Consider the following 17,816-nt stretch of genomic DNA (forward strand, 5'->3'; position numbering starts at 1 on the left):
TTAAAATTAATCCACGGTTTCCCTGAATTACTCTAGGTCTTACCAGGCCCCGCAAAGCCCCGTGTGATCTGACCTTCCTCCCATCACTCCCCTCTCCACTCAGATGCTCCAGACTATGTGGCCTCCTTGCAGATGCAGGTGCCTCTATTGCACCAAGCACGCTCCCTCTGCAGGGGCTTTGCACCTGCTCTTCCTCTGCCCGGATACTGCTCCCCCAGCTCTCCATGTGGCTAGATCTTCCCCTCTTCCTTCACATCACTGCTCACAGGCCTCTTATTAGAGAGACCTTCCCTGGCCTCCCCCCAACCATCAGCATCACGGCTGCCTTCCTTTGATCGTCTTCACAACATTTCACGTAACTTTATTTGTTTACCTGGTTGTTGTCCGCCTCCCCTACTTGAGTGGAGGCTCCATGACACCAGAGGCTCTGGCTGCTCTATTCATTCTGCACCCTCACCCCTGGAACCATGGCCGGCCTGAAGGCATGAAGTTGGAACTCAGCAGAGTGTGTATGGGTCAGGCCACCCAAGATGGCTCTTCTCTTGCTCTCTGTACATCCCCTGCTCGACCAGTGCCTGCTCCACCTACACCTACTCCCCTGAGTAACCTTCCTACATACTTGCCCCAGGCTCCAGCCAGTGACTATTCTTAACAAAGGGGAGGTGAGGGGCGTGCCTCTCCGCTGGTTTCCTTGGTAAATAATGAGCCAAGGGCTTCCCTGGTGGCGCAGTGGTTGAGAGTCCGCCTGCCGATGCAGGGGACACGGGTTCGTGCCCCGGTTTGGGAAGATCCCACATGCCGCGGAGCGGCTGGGTCCGTGCGCCATGGCCGCTGAGCCTGCGCATCCGGAGCCTGTGCTCCGCAAGGGGAGAGGCCACAGCAGTGAGAAGCCCGCGTACCACCAAAAAAAAAAAAATAATGAGCCAACCTGATGTAATCCTCCCTGTAACTGGCAATCTCCTCTTCCCCCTGGGAGTGAAGCCTGCTGCCATGTCCTGCCCACTGTACGCAGCAGCACACTGTGCGTTGTTGCTCCAGGACCTTGCTTCAGATGTGTAAGCTCCCTCACCCATTAAACCACTGATGTCTTTGTTGCTCTCTCTGGGTTCTTTCTTTGGTCTTAAAGCTGGGCAAGTGCAGCCCAGCAGAGTGGTTGAATGGAAGAATGAATGACGGGCAGGGCCAGGTGACACCATGAGATACTGCCATTGATTCTGCCATTCATTTTGAAAGTGTTCTCCCGGGGAGCTGTGGAACTGTTTACAACACAAGCATTTGGGTCAAGAGTCTTACCCTATTAACACAGAAGCAGGAGGAACGATTTGCTGGGAAGTTGCATTGATGTCTGGGCTGAGGGTGGTGGTATTTACAACAAAGAAATTTACAGTTGGGTTCACAGCTCCTGCCTAGGAAAAAACAATCACAGAATTGGTATTGACAAAAGATATATACATAACATCATCACACAAGTTTAAAGCTGTACAAAAATGTCTGCATTATGGCCATAAAATTATAAACAATCAGACACTTTCAAACAATTTAATACAGATAAAATGAACATAAGGGAGAGTCATGAAATGCAACCTTCTCATGCTCAGGCAGAAATACATATATGACTCCTGTTTAAGTAATGAATGCTCATAATTTATGCACTTTGAGCAAAAAAGGATAAACTTGTTAAAATCAATTCTTTTAATTTGTAAATATACCCTGACTCCCGAAGACAGGAAGACTGATGGCTGACCACTAGGAAGAACACCCTGGGTTCAGCCAAAGACACAATCCCCCAGGAAAATTAGTTTACCTGAGCCGAGAGCCAAAATGCTAATTAGGAAGCCATCACTTCCACTCCAAATTCAGGTTCAGTACTTTGGAGTTTTACAATCAATATTATGACAGAAATCTATAAAATCGTTTTATATATACACATAGATTTTCAATTGACAAATTAGTTAGAAATAATATGATATTTTTAGTGAGAACACTCTATGGTATTTCTTTGCCAGTTGCACTCTTCAAAAAATAACATTCCACTGAAAATACATCTCCATATTTAGTCTCTGATTTTTTTTCTTTTAACTTCCTCTGTCTCCCTAAAATGGCAGCTCTTCATAAAGCAAATTGAGGGAGTCGGTAAAAATAAAAATCCCTTCTCCCAAATTGCTTACAGCAAAAACACTTTCCTATTAGATTTTCCTATAGATGATACTGTGGCCATTGTTATTATGACACTAGTGAAGTGAAGAATCCTGGTTCCTTCCTAAACCTCCCTCTTCCTTGGTTTATACTGCTTAATAAGGCTCTTCAGTTTTCATAAACATGCATCCCGGAGGGGGAAACAGTCTTGAAAACCAAGACATGACACTATTATTCCAAATGTAGGATGGGTGAAATTTACATTACTGCCAAATCTATAATAGAACTACTAAAACTCGTCATGTATCAGTTAGTAATACAACCTGATATATAACCCCACTCTTCAACTTTATCTAGGGCACAATCCAACTTCTACAAATGAGATGAGCTTGTGATTCAATCACAGCCTCTCTTTTCCTCCTTTCAAACATTTTCATTCCCCCTATTTCTTTCAAAAGCATTTTCCCCATCTTTTTCGGCTTGTCATTCTTCAAAGTTTTTGGAGAAATTACAAAACCTTAAATCACACTCTTTCCTGGGATAATAAAAATACTTTAAAATTGCCACATGCTGTTGACTTCAGCAAGAGTAATCACACAAGCTGTTGAAGAGAGACTGACAATATTTTCATTAGCAGGAAAGGATTAAATGAAACCATTCTCTTCCCATCAAATCACGGAACCACTATATGAACGGAGCACAGACCTTTGGATAAGGAATACGCATGGTCTTTGGGTACTGCAGTGACTCATCAGAGTAGAAGGAGTATTCAATCAGCGGGACTTCTGTGTCGTTAAATTGGGCATATGCTAAAAAAGTGCCGTTTGGAGACCACCACAGAGCGGAGTAAGTACTGAAGACTTCCTCTGAAAAAAGACAGAAATTTTTCTGTTACAAGAAGTAGCTGATAAATTGGCTTTGGCATTCAAAATATTGTTCTCATTAGCTTTAGTAATTACAGTAGAGTTCAACTAATGAACCACTTTGCATTTGCTGGGCTTCCAAAATCAGAGTAATACAAACGAATAAAAATAAAATCTTCAAGGATAGAGCTGGATTGTAAAAATAAGTAACCCGTTGGACCATTTTTGAATATTTTAGCACACAATATTTAATATAAACTCTACATTTTTTTCTTTATCTTATAATCCTCTAAATTTATGCCGCAAAACATACTAAAAGTAAATTTCACACAAGGGGCTGATTCTCCTTTCTAATTTTCAAACAGTCAACATGCCAGCATACGCTCCCCCAGTGGGCTCAGTTTGTACTGAGCCCGCAGGGTACTGGTGGGTGGTGTGTGGCTCCAGGCTATCAAACCAATATGGTGCCCAGAGTTTACTACTCTTGGCACAAAAGGCGTGAGAATGATGGATTTCGAATGGAAGGGAGCTCCATGAGACCCCTACCAAGAAACATCTCCTTTGCCTAGTCTAGAAACTGAAGACTCCCTTGGATTAACACCCTCCTCTGGTCTCTCAGCTGATGGGTGAGGGAAGACGGTAAGATGGAAGCAAAATGAGAGGAAAGATTTTTCTTTCTTGAACAATGTTGCACTTTGTTCTCAATTTCTGGTAAAGGCAGCTCCTTCCTATGTTTATTATGGAGTCTATTCATGGGACTTCCAATCTCTGCCTCTTAAAATGCCAAAACCTCTTTTACCAACTGGGAATAGAGGATTCAAGTAGACTTGATGGAACCTCCTAATCCTTTACACGGAGTTAATCCACACATTTCATGTTGTGCTGCAAGAGGAAAGGTAAAAGCAAAAGCATAAAAACTTGAATATTAGAGTTAGGAAATCATTTATCCCAATCATTTTTCTGATTCTTACGGCTTCTTGACAAGTTTCTTCCCAATGCTTGCTTTCATTTATGACGATGGTAATGGTAGTAGGAGTAACAGTAATAAAAATGACAACAATAATAAAATATAATAATTATAATGATCAGCAGCTGCCATTTAATGCCTGCTGACCATACACTAATAAGTAACTGACATCTATTATCTTGGTTAATCCTCACAATAACTCCTATGCAGATGAGCAAAGGGGCAGGCAGGCTTAAAGAGAGTAAGTAATTTACTCAGGAGCACATGACCAACAGTTGCTAAAATCAAGAATGAATCCAGATTTGTCTGGTTGGAGTCCATCTTCTACTGTTCCTTCCTGCCTATTTCAGCACTTCTAGTGACAGAAAACCTTCTACTTGATCAGGCAGGCTGCTCCCCCTTTGATTGCTTTATATGTATATCACTGGGTTACATTTATGCAGCAATTTAGAATTTACAAAACACTTATCTAATTGAACCCTGCATGAGTCTATTCATAGGCTATTTTACAGAGAGGACAACTAATGTTTAGAGAGATAGAGTGAATTGACAGAGACAATTCACTTGTGATTCTAAGCCAAGGGAGTTTCTCACTAAGAACTTCTTCATATACTGAGTTAATGTCTCATTCCTTATAGTTTCTACCCATTGGTTCTAATCTAAGATCAAGATGCAATTACATAAAATGAATACAATGACAGCAAGGTAATGCTTTGTAAAATCACTTTTAAGTACAGGTTGCAGGTAGGAGTCTATGTTTTGGATTAGTAGTTATTTAGAATACTGAACACTTTCTATCTATCTATCTATTTATTTATTTATTTTTCTTTTCCATTATGGTTTATCACAGGTTATTGAATATAATTCCCTGTGCTATACAGTAAGACCTTGTTGTTTATCCATTCTATTTATAATAGTTTGTATCTGCTAACCCCAAAGTCCCAATCCATCCCTTCCACACCCCCCAACCTTGGTGACCACAAGTCTGTTCTCTATGTCTGTAAGTCTGTTTATGTTTCATAGCTAAGTTCATTTGTGTCATATTTTAGATTTCACATATAAGTGATAGCATATGGTATTTGTCTTTCTCTTTCTGCCTTACTAGAATACTGAACACATTTTTCCATATCAATGATGTGTCAAAACCATTATTGTAAAACTACACTGGTCAAACTCAAAGCCCTAAGAATGAAGGGATCATGGGTAAAGAGAAGGAAGAACAAAGAAAGAAGGAAAAGATAGCCAGCCCTTCCTGAAGTTGGCTATGAACACGACGGGTGTCTATGGCACTCCCACCACCGTCCTGGGATAACTCCCATCCTACCAATCACTCTGAATTTCCTTAGGTACCCCTGGGACCTAGTTTCCTCCCTCTAATAGGATACTTAATTCACTCCATGACAGTTTTTCTTGGCTTCTTTGTCTCTCTCTGGGCTGAATTCCCTGAGAGCAACAGTTAGGTAGCATTTGTCTCTATGTCCCCAGCACCTGGCACGGCACCTTGTAGGTGGTTGACACTCAATGTGAACTGTACTGAATTAATCACAACCCCCCCACCTCTGCCACTGTCAACACTACTGCCTCAGGGGGGTAAGGAGTGCTCCATCTCCCTAAATTATTTCCTTCTCTATCCCCTCTCATCTCACCAAAATTCTCATTTTCAGCTCTGGGTTAGGTAAACTACATTCATACTCAAAAGTGACTGTAACGTAATTAACTTCATCCTAGGAGATAAAGTATTATCCTTTTTTCTTTTGAAAAAGAAAACACTTATTAACTAAAGTAAAATAAGAATCAATTAGAAAATCATAAAATAAAGTGAAAACAGAGAAATTGAGAGAGAAAGCTATCTGGGGACCCAGGGTGGGGTGGCAGCCCAAGTCCCAGAATATAGGCTCCTCTGTGAGTGTCCCTCCCCAGTGTGGCACGTGGCCCTGTTTAGACCTTGCACCTTTGTTTGTCCATTTACTTATGAACCTACAGATTCTCAAAATGTACTCTCTTTTGATCCCAACAGGTCTTCATGGCTACAGTGGAGAGGGTGGCTCCAATAGGAAGGTGATCCGATATACGGAGAAGCAGGTATGCCCTTTTCTAAGTATGGAGCATTCGTAAATGTACAAAACCAATTGTAGGAATTTCCCTGTAGGGACTAAAGTCCCATTTTTAGAGACAGGCCCACATTGGAACTGTGAAGCCATTCTTCTGCTTGTGAATGGCTTAGTCATGAACAGGCAAAATGAGATTCCTCCAGCTATTATCTACCTTAGAAAGAACCTTAGTGTCGGAGTGTTTTTATCTTAGAGCTGCCCAGCTGTTCCAAGGAAGGGTCAGTCACAGCTTTGGGAAGAGGCTTTATCCGGCTCACGTTGGGGATCCTGGAGGTTGTGCTGTGCTGTCCAACAAGTGTTAAAGATGTTTTTCAATATCTAAGTGACAAGTGATGGTAAATTTCATTGTAAGTTTTAATCAAACACTTGTTTCTGGGCCATGGGAATTTATCTTTCTTTTAAAGTGTTTCCTGTTGTGGTTCTTATAATGTTATCCACTTAACTGAACTCGATTTGAAGTAGTAAGAACCGAAATTAAGTCATGAAGAAAAACTTTTTTTTTTTAAGTATGAAGAAGAAATAACAGGCTAAAATAAGGATGAGTCTTTAATAAGCATGAGGCAATCTTATGAAGGGTTTGGAATAGCCTCAAAATGCTTTTTACCTTGGCAACTATAGACATGAATAATGTTTTCCTAATATTTTCTAAAACTCTTTATCCTTAAAGAGAGAATCATTCTTTTTAACTTTTTCAGTTCTGTTTTTTGAACCCAGTTTTTCCTAAGTCTTCTTAATTATTTTTTTCTTCTTTAGAAACAGGAAATGCTAATTTGTTCAAGTTCCAATGAACACAAATCCTCTATAAAAAAAGGCATTTTCTTACCCTTGACTCCCCAATCTCCAGACAATATTTTGTCATCTTATGGAGTGTTCTGGGAGTATTTCATTTTCTTTAGTGACTTCTGGGTTAGGTAGGCCCGGTTCGAGAAACATCTGATATCAATCTGGAGGCTTTTATGCCCCAGTAAAGCAGAAAAGCTACCTACACAGAAAGGCCCTTTTGTAGCCCTAGAGCAAAAACAATAGGAGCATTGAAGAGACAGTGAGGATGTAGCAGCAGTAGCCACTGTGAAGAGATTCTTTGTCTATGAGATACCTAGTGTTATGAGTGCTAAAGGAGATTTGATGACATTTTTCAAATGCAACTTATTTTGACTGCCATTGAATTTCCCATTTTAACTGTTTTTGAAAATGTACAGATTTTCTGATTTGAAAAAGCTGTAATGTCTCTACCTTCATAAACCCAGTCAGTTATTCCATTATAGATTACATCTTCTTTCCCAGTCCATGTGATCCTCTGACTTGGCAAATTTGGTTCATTTTTGACATAAATATCATTTTTCCAAACGTACGCCTAGAAAGATTGGGAAAAAAAGATTGATACATAATATATTTTATCCTGGATTTGAAAAAACTTATCAATTATTTTATCCTCAAAAAATATTGGTATGCAAGTGTAATGATTACCTAAGCTTATTCCATTGAGCAGGAGGAAGAGTCATTTACTCCCTCCTCTCACATTCTTAAATTATAAGTATAGATACAGAAGCCCAAGAAGCAGCTCACAACCATGCTATTTGGATACTAAAGTGTATGCGAAGCCTAGGAAGACTGACCACTTCTATAGCATGATGTGTGCTATGCATTTCTCTCCAGGGAAGGTGAGTAGATGTAGGGCAGCTGCACGCCCAGAGGGTGAAGTCAACTACAGATAAACAGTCTGTCTTCCTGTTTAGATTCTTCTGGACTTCTCACATTCTCCTAAGACTATAGCACATGAAGGTATATCTACACACAGAACTATCAGAAAGCAGGAATGCCTCAAAAAAACAAAACAAAACCCAAAGTGCAACAGAATTAGAATTTAAGAGTTTAATGAACATTTTCCCAGTAAATAAACAATTCCCTAACAGTAGTTCAGAAACTTTCAGGAAGTGTATTTACTCTGTTAGACTAATAAAATATTATTTTAGGCAATAAAACTCTATTTGATAATAATGTACTGGCTTCCTAAGTATCTGCTCTGTATCATGGTTAGCAGCTTCTGCATATGAGAGATTTGAGCCATTATTTTTCTGACAAGGGGAGAGACTCACTAACCAATTTATGACCCACTGGTGACCATGTGATGCACTGTGTATTGTTTGGGATTCTCTCTTCTGTAATTAGCTGCCTGGAAAAAGAAAAAGAGAAACATTTCCAAGTGAATAAATCACAGTGGAATTTCTTTTCTTTTTAAATTATTATTATACTAGAAAAGCATAACAGATTTTGGGAGGAAGTCACTGACCTTTTATTTAAGTCATAAATGTCATACGAAGCTGTGTAGGAATGCCTCCATTGCTGCAAAAGAAAACAAACATTTCAGGCTTCTGTGATTCTTGGTAGTTTGACCACTTGCTATAGGAGCCCAGCTGAGAGATAAAGCCGTATAACATTGTATAATTCTCAAATTTTATACCTTATAATTCCCTATTTAGATTCTTAAAATTTTGGAATTAGAAAATATCTCAGAAATCATCTAGTACAAACTCCTCTGGACTTCACCTATAACTTTCCTCTGGCCTCACCTCTGCAAACGAGACTTCCCAGGACCACAGTGGGCTGAGGTGCCGCTTCCTGTGGCACACATTATTCCCAGCACTTACCACAGTAATGTTAAGTTCACCTGTTTAAGAAAATGCAAATTTTCCCTTTTTAACCATCTTATTGGCAAAATATCTTAAAGATCTCTAATTCTATTGCTGGTAGTGATGGGGAGAGATGTTTTACTTTCCTACATTGATCATGAAAATATAAAGTGCTACAGATTTTTTGAAAGCCACCTGGCAATGTTTTAAAATTGAAATACATATACCATCAATATTTTAAATAACCATCTCAAGAATCTAAAAAATGAAAAGCAAACTAAATCCAAAGAAATTAGAAGAAAAGAAGTAATAAAGGTAAAAGCAGTAATCAAATAGAAAAAATACAATAAAACATCCAACAAAGCTAAAAGCTGGTTCTTTGAAAAGACTAATAAAATTACTAACATAGAGTAAGAAAAAGAGTATGAATGAATAATATCAGAAATGAAAAATGGGATACCACAATGGGCTCTACAGACATCAAAAGATTATAAGACCTTATTTTAAATGTTTTTTACCTATAAATTTTAAAAGTTAGAAAAAAGGACAAATTCCTTGAAAAGCAGGTTATCAAAAGTGAGACGAAGGAGTGAATCTGAATAGTTTTACATCTAATAAACAACTGAATCCATAAATAACCTCTGTACAAAGAAAACTCCCAGCTCAAATAATTTTACTAGCAAACTCCTTGTCATTTATCCAAATGAGCTGGAAACTTATACCCACACAAAAAACCTACACACAAATGTTTACAGCAGCTTTATTCATGTTTGCCAAAACTTGGACATAACCAAGATGTCCTTCAACAGGTGAATGTATAAACAAACCATGGTCCAGGCAGACTATGGAATATTATTCAGTGATAAAAAGAAATGACCTACCAAGCCATGAAAAGAAACAGAGGAAACTTAAATGCATATTGCTAAGTGAGAGAAGTCAATCTGAAAAGGCTACATACTGTATGATTCCAACCACATGACATTCCAGAAAAGACAAAATTACAGACACAGTAAAGATCAGTGGTTGCTAGGGGTTCGGGTGAAAGGAGGGACGAACATGTGGAGCACAGGGGATTTTTAGGAAAAGTGAAAATATTCTGTATGATACTATAGTGACAGATAAAAGTTATTATACACTCTACATTTGTCAAAACCCATAAAATGTACAACACAGAGAGTGAACCCTAATGTAAACTATGAACTTTAGTTAATAATAATGTGTCAATATTGGCTCATCAATTGTAACAAATGTAATACACTAATGCAAAATGTTAATAATAGGGGAAATAACAGGGTTGGAGGTGAGGTGGGGGGGTGGTGAGGAAGTATATGGGAACCCCCTGTACTTTCCACTCATTTTCTGTAACCTAAAGCTGCTCTAAAAAATAAAGTCTATTAATTCAAAAATAAATGAGCTAGAGCCATAGCAGATGACTTGGAAGAAGTTCCACATGGTACCACTGAGTGAGAAATGCAATTTACAGAAAAGTATGGAAAATAGGATTCTATTTTTATAAAATAAACAATAACTAAAAAGAATCTCTATCTTCCTAGAATTATATGAATAGAGAAACAAATATAAAATATGGAGGGGTATACAATAGATTCTCCACATGGGATACCTGGGGAAAAGACAGAGGGGTGAGGAGTAGGGAGTCAAGGAAAAATGGTAAAAGAATAAGACTGAAGATTTTTAAAATATATGATCACAGATTTGCATTTATGAAATATTATGTTTATATGTGGATACATATATAAATTAAAGATTTTTTTTCAAAATTACTTGTCTGTATATCTGTCTTCCTTACCATATTCCTAGAGGTAAGAAATTGTGTCTTATTCATCTTTAAATACCCAGAGTCTGGTCTAGCACAAGCCACATAGTATGTATTCAAGAAACAGACCAAACTAAAATAATCGAAGTTTACCTATGAGGCTGAAATAGATGAAATAGGTAGCCCAAGACCCCCAGCTGTATTAGCAGAGCTGAGACACGTCAGGTCCCTAATCTTGAAAAATATTTCCCACTTATCATTTATCACCCTCCTGTCCTCTCATGTCAACAAATATTTATTGTCTCCTCTTTTTTGCAAGTCATACATTCTTTTTTGAATCCTGGATTATTCTGACACACTCCATGCTTGTTTCTGGAAAGCCCCTGAGTATAATACTCGCTAGAGCCAAAAGTTGTGGTACAGGCTAAAAATATTAAGAGATTTAAGAAGTTCTGTGATCATTTCAGGGTGACAGATCATGGGTTGTAAAGGGAAATCCAAGATGTTTGTATATTCACTTCATCTTCTGAAACAGACTCATCAGTCTATTTAGGCTACAAACACTGGCACCTATCCTCTTGATTAGGCATTACTGGATAAGACAGGCTCCCTCTTTTTGAGGAGCTCATAGTTGAATGGGGGATATGGAGACATAAACTACAAGAAAAAATCACAGCGCATGCAATGGAGATGGGTGGGGAAAGGCGGGAATCATAAATTAAGAATTAGGGAGGGAGAGAGGCTTATGGAAAAGGTGATTCTTGGACTGAGTCTCAGTGGCAGAGGACTGCCACACAGAGAAGGGCAAAAAAGTGTCATAGCAGAAAGAGGTTCAAGCACGAAGATAGGAAAGATCATGTTTAAGAGCACAAACTTTGGAGTCTTCTAACCTGGATTCAAGTCTTGCTATAGACTGAATATTTGTATTCCCCCCTTACCCTCAATTCATATGTTGAAACCCCCAATGTGATGGTATTCTGGAGATGGGATCCCTGGGGGGGTGACTAAGTCACGAGGGGGAAAGCTCTCATGAATGGGATTAGTTTCCTTATAAAAGAGACTCCAGAGAAATCCCTTGACCCTTCTACCATGTGAGGACACACGGAGAAGATGGCCAACTTTGATCCAGGAAGTGAGACTTCGACAGACACTGAATCTGCTGGCACGTTGATCTTGGACTTCTCAGCCTCCAGAACTCTGAGAAGTAAATTTCTGTTGTTGAGCCACCCAGTCTGTGATGTTTATAGCAACCCAAATGGACGAAGGCAAGTCTCCAATATGTAATATCAGGCAAGTTTCTTTCTAGACTTCAATTTTCTCTTTAGGAAGATGAGGATAGTGACAGAAACAATCTCAGGAGCATGAGAATGAATGTGAAGTACTTAGCAGGACTCCTGGACGTGGTCAACAAGTCACAGATGATGCAACTATTATTATCTGTACAGCATTAAGCAATGAGGCGAGATGCTATGAGAACATCCATACTAGGCTGTATGGTACTTACTTATTTATGTTTTCTTTTTTTTAATTAATTAATTTTTTAAAAATTATTTATGTTTTTGTTCACTGACTCACTTACCTTTTTTTGTAGCTACACCTTAAAACTAAGAATTGACCTTTCTGAATGCACTAGCTCAGTCATGGAGAAACCATGCAGTAGGATCTAAAGAGCACTGGAAGTAGACCTCCAGGGAAATGGAATAAAAGTAGACTTTTCTTTGTTCTTGTTGTGTTTCTTGAGAGTTGATTAGTCAACACATTTATGCTGTATAGAAAATTCTACTGGATGCTCCGGGAAGTAAAATAGAATTAGAGTTCTCTATTTCAGTAATCTTTTGATTTAATGCTCGGCAATAAAATGTATGAAGAGAGTAAGCTAATGTGATAGAGAGTGAATGATGGGGGAACAGAGTAGCATCAACAAAGCCTGGACCTGAACTACTAAAAAGGGAGAGCATATGATGAGCAGGGGAAGAAGATGCCAGGATGAAACAATAGCAAATGCTTTGGCTCTTAGATGGGAATGAAAGTGATGCTTGAGAAAAATGAAGAGCTTTGCACTTAAAGGGTCTTAACTTTGGATCACTGAATCACTTGGGAGTCCTTAAAACTACCCACGCCTGGGCCCCATCCATAGCTATGCTGAGTTAGTTGGTGTGCAGTAGGCATTTGTACTTTATTTTATTTTTATTTATTATTTTTTTTATTTTTTTTTTGCGGTACGCGGGCCTCTCACTGTTGTGGCCTCTCCCATTGCGGAACACAGGCTCCGCACGCGCAGGCCCAGCGGCCATGGCTCACGGGCCCAGCCGCTCCGCTGCATGTGGGATCTTCCTGGACCGGGACACGAACCTGTGTCCCCTGCATCGGAAGGCGGACTCTCAACCGCTGCGCCACCAGGGAAGCCCTAGGCATCTGTATTTAAAAAAAAAAAAACTTCCCCAGGTGATTGATCCTAAGGAGCAGGCAGGGGTGGGAAGCACTGGCCAAGCATGGTGAGTACAGAGAGGGAGGTGCGAGGTGGGTTCAGAAGGGCAGAGCGGCAGGCTGAAGGGGACAGAATGAAAACAGCAAAAGCAGTTAAATGCACATGAAAACTCCACTGATACAACAAGTACAAATTACCAATGATGGTTGTCCAGCTAAGGTCTACCAGTGAAATACATCTGTTAGTACACATCATATGGCACATGTTGAACTTGGCTAAATAGTAAATTGAGCTGGTATTTACCTTGCTGTTTCTACCTTAACCTCATAGTCTTTATATGTTCGTCTTTAACATGGGAAATTGTTAATCTGTGGTTCCCAACCCTGGCTGCTCATTAAAATACTCTACGTGTTAAAAAAAACAAAACAAAACAAAAAACTGATGACAGCTTCACCTCAGAGACTTCAATTTATTGATCTGGGGACTGGACCTGGACACTAGGAATTTTTAAAAGCTCCTTAAGTGATTTTAATCTGTAGACAGCAATAAGAACCACTGAATTAAACAAACACTAATTCATTAATTGGGAACAGATGTGTTGAAGTTGGCTTAGGCTTCTGATTCCTTCCTGGTGGATTGGTTTAGCAGAACATAGTCAGCAAGGTTTCATGTCCAGGAAATGGACCAGCACAATGAATCAGGGCAAATATTATGAGCGGGAGTCACCACCCCAAAATGGGAAACGGAGTACGGGATGGTCGGCATGGCCTGAATACAGCAGCGCTGGTGTGTGGGATAAGGTCACTCAGTATTTACTATTTATTCTAGAGAAAAAAGGCAGAGGTAGGGATTCCCAGCTTTGTATTTTGTTTTCAAGCAGAATCTCTCTACAGGTTTTTAATCTTTCCTGTATGTCTCAAAACTTCCTTATACTCAACAACCATTGTCAAATCCAAGAATAATCAAAAAGCTGCAGTTAAAGTCACTGGCGATCGGCAGCCACCCTAAACATGAGAAGGATGTGTGATTAGGCTGTAACCTTTCCTCAATGTGTGAGAATTTGATGTTGGGCTGGGCAACTGGAGGAAGCTGAGTGCTCCCTGCAGGGCACTGATGACCGGTGCTGAGGCTGCCCCTTTGGAACGGTTGGGACCTGGGGGCTGGGAGGTGGTCTGAGTCACCGTGCAGAGTCTCTTCTAGAGGATGAGAAGTTTAACTGTTTTTAAAGCAAATACTTGAGAGTTTTAATATATGTCGAACTGAGACAAAGGAAATAAAGTGTTCTATTACTGGATGTACAAGTCAGACATGTACACATACTTTTAAATTATAAGTTCTATTTTATTAACTTATGTTTTTAGTATCTATGTATAATATTACTTTAGCTTTTTAGTATTTGAAAACCCTGAAAATGAATTTCTTTTAAAACATTCGTTAAACTTATCTTTTATGAATGAGAATGACCATTTCTCCTTTTGATACCGAATTAATGAGTTTTTAGCGCCTACTGTTTTACTTAGGTATCAATCCTAAATAGTCACAGACTTGAAATCAGTTATAAAATAACATACTCATAGTATTCTTTAAATGTCACAGTAAAAAAGCATTTCTTTTACCTTCACACTGTTGTATTCCAAGAGAATATATTGTCTATCGGGAGATACTGAATAATCATTCATAGAATATCCAAATTCATTCTGTCAATCAAGTAGAAAAAAGAACAATTGAACGATTCCATTTAACTGCCGTTATTGAGCACTTACTGTGTAGAGGGTATGGTTCTAGACTTGTGGCTGGTAGCTTAAGAGGTTCCGGTCCAGAAGAGGGGGCACACTCCCTCACACAAATGACCATGAGGCAAGGTGGGTGGTGATCAGGGTTAGAGAATCAGGGAGGGAAGGATTTATTTTAATGAAGGAAAGATGGCTATGCAGGTGGGGATCAGGAACAGAGAGAGAACTTCCTCAGGAGGGGAAACAGCAGGAGTAAAAACCCAGATGCAGAAAGGGCATGCATATTTAGAGACTGCCTAAAGGTTAGTTGTAACCTGAATACAGTATAGGGTGTGGTCAGACAAAGAGAAGACATAAAATTAGAAAAATAGCCAAGGCCTAGATATAAGAAATGGACCTATGAACTACTTTTTGCACATGGATGTGATAGAATCTTATCTGGCTTTTACAAAGATGCTCTGGTGACCCAGTGGCTGAGATGAGACGAGAGGGAGGGGTTACATTAGCCCTGGACTTGGGCAATGCCGAGGTCCGATTTACAGAATGGAGAGAGGGACACTCGTTAGAATACTGTCACAAGATTAATCAAGGCTTCGAACCAGGACTATACCGTGGAAATGGAAATCTGAGAGACACTTGACATTGCAAGGGAGGACAGATAGGGTTTGTTGAGTAGCTAAGTAAGGGGAATGACAGAGGCATCAAGGATTCTGAGGTTTCTAGCTTAAGTGACTTTGAAGAGGGTGTTATTTACCAAGATTGGGAACTCAGGTAGAGGACTAGTATGCCTTCCATTTGCTAGGAGAGGGAAGGGAAAATAACTAGTTTAGCTTGGGACACTGAGTTTGAAATGACTGCAGGCCATCCATGTGCCAGAACCGGCAAGCTGTTGCAAACAGAGGTCTAGATCTTGGGAGAAGGTTAGTGTTACAGGCATGTTTTTGAGAAACACCTGTGCTGTGGAAGTGCATGGAATTCACTGAAGGGGAGCATGCAAAGTGAGGAGGGAGGGGAGCAGTGAAGACACGGCCCTGCGGAGCACTTACACGTAAGAGTATGAGCAGAGGAGGAGGAATCGTCAAAGGAGACTAAAAAGTAGCCAAGGCAGGGAGCATTCCAAGAAGAAGAGAAAGATCCACTGTGCCATATGCTGCAGAGAGAGTCCAACAGGATGAGAAATGATAGTACTCGTGATTTGAAAGGTTATGAAAAAGAAAATCCCCAGAATTCCCTTAAAGCATGAATTAATTATGTGATTAAACATACTGTACTGTTCTCCAAGAACATGGATCTGTTTCCATATTCAGCATTGAATAGAAAGATATTATTTTCTTGTCTGTAGAGATATTCATGATCTAACGAGAGAAAACAGCCAGATCAGTATTTCAAGTTGCTTTTAAACATCTTTATAAGCTAAAAAACCATGCAATAAAAATTTAAGACCAATTCACACAAGTACTAAAAAGGCATTTCTAAGTTGGAAAAACATGAACTGATGACTATTACACCAGTACGCCTTCATTTTTCCATCATTATTGTAAAGGGTTCAATTCACATTTAACTTTTTATAATACATATCAAAGAAATACTCAAGTTTCTTTCTGTCTTATCTCCCTTTCCACCCTTAAGTAGAAAAAAACACTTTCCCATACGGTTAAAAAAAAATAAGAATATTTTCTCAGTGCCATAAAAGTGCCCCACAACCTAACCAGAATGAAAATAACCATAAAAATCAGCCCCTTCTCTGCCAAAAATCCTTACCTGAAATCCATCGCAAGGTGTAGAACTTCAATCTAAAAGTATTTTTTAAATAATCGGTTAGAGTGTAGGTTCTGCGACTATCAGCTGTAGCATCATCTGCTGGTTGGAAAAAAGAGCCAAATGTTCAGTAAGACGGGATAACCTGTTTCACATAAAAAAAAAAAAAAAAAAAAAAAGGATATCTACAATATACACTAGTCACAAAATACAGAAATAAACTGACAAAATGCAAAACACATTTTGAAAGAGTTCAGACTGAGAAAAAGGGTAAAAATGCATTTAGCTGTTAAAGTGGATGCGAGAGTGTGTTTTTCACGGTGCTACATTAGTGAGCTTCATTTTGAAGGTCTAGATCAACAATGTCCAAGGGAAATATAGTGTGAGTACACTTTCTAGTAGCCATATTTAAAATTTTTTAAGGTGAAATGAATTCTAATTGCATATTTTATTTAGCCAGTATATCAAATATTTTATCATTTCAGTGTGTCATTGGTTTTTATATGTTATTAATAGATCTTTCACATTATTTATTTTCGTACTCTTTAAAATCTGATATGTAACTGATGATTACAGTATATCTCAATATGAATAGGCACCTTCCCAGTCAATGCAGTCATGCAGTGGATGGCACGAGGCTAGATTATCCTTTCATGAGGCCCTGAGGTCCACTTCTAAGCACTCTTGCTTCACAAAGACCTTTAAGATATGCTGATCACCCAGTTCAGAGATCTTTGTTTCTATCATCACTTTTCCTTGAATTTTTTTTTTTACAGCTTTATTGGAGTATAATTGCTTTACAATGATATGTTAGTTTCTGCTTTATAACAAAGTGAATCAGTTATACATATACATATGTTCCCATATCTCTTCCCTCTTGCGTCTCCCTCCCTCCCACCCTCCCTATCCCACCCCTCTAGGTGGTCACAAAGCACCAAGTTGATCTCCCTGTGCTATTCGGCTGCTTCCCACTAGCTATCTATTTTACATTTGGTAGTGTATATATGTCCATGCCACTCTCTCACTTCGTCCCAGCTTACCCTTCCCCCTCCCCATATCCTCAAGTCCATTCTCAAGTAGGTCTGTATCTTTATTCCTGTTTTACCCCTATGTTCTTCATGACATTTTTTTTCTTAAATTCCATATATATGTGTTAGCATACGGTATTTGATTAAAGTTTACATGAAACCTTTCCCTTGGATTCTGTGACAGCCTCAGTCCTTCTCCTAACTCTGACCATTATTTTTCCATCTCCTACTTTGACTCTATTTTTCTCCACTGACCTGTAAGGCAGAAATGCTTTGATATTAGTCTTCAGCTTTCTGCTCCTCTCTCTCTACAGTTTTCCTTCCAGGGAACTCCAGAGAACGTGAGTTCCTGGGCTTCAGGCATACTTACCATTTAGATGAATGACAA

The 17,816-nt window shown here is 39.2% G+C and overlaps 1 protein-coding gene across 2 annotated transcripts in view; it reads right to left on the minus strand.

The window, feature by feature from the left end:
• DPP4 (dipeptidyl peptidase 4) overlaps window positions 1-17,816 on the minus strand; it is a 79,039-nt gene that overhangs the window by 39,997 nt on the left and 21,226 nt on the right. Inside the window, exons 3-10 of one of the 2 annotated variants that reach the window (XM_060106551.1) lie at window positions 16,404-16,499; window positions 15,909-15,997; window positions 14,526-14,606; window positions 8,368-8,420; window positions 8,178-8,250; window positions 7,311-7,431; window positions 2,842-3,002; window positions 1,294-1,406 (exon numbers count right to left, since the gene is read on the minus strand). In XM_060106551.1, the coding sequence (XP_059962534.1) occupies window positions 1,294-1,406; window positions 2,842-3,002; window positions 7,311-7,431; window positions 8,178-8,250; window positions 8,368-8,420; window positions 14,526-14,606; window positions 15,909-15,997; window positions 16,404-16,499 (787 nt within the window). Of the gene's footprint in view, window positions 1-1,293; window positions 1,407-2,841; window positions 3,003-7,310; window positions 7,432-8,177; window positions 8,251-8,367; window positions 8,421-14,525; window positions 14,607-15,908; window positions 15,998-16,403; window positions 16,503-17,816 lie in introns of both variants that reach the window. The other variant, XM_060106550.1, reaches the window with a different exon arrangement.

Source organism: Mesoplodon densirostris, chromosome 8 (assembly GCF_025265405.1).
Source record: "Mesoplodon densirostris isolate mMesDen1 chromosome 8, mMesDen1 primary haplotype, whole genome shotgun sequence".
In the NCBI taxonomy this organism is placed as follows: Eukaryota; Metazoa; Chordata; class Mammalia; order Artiodactyla; family Ziphiidae; genus Mesoplodon; species Mesoplodon densirostris.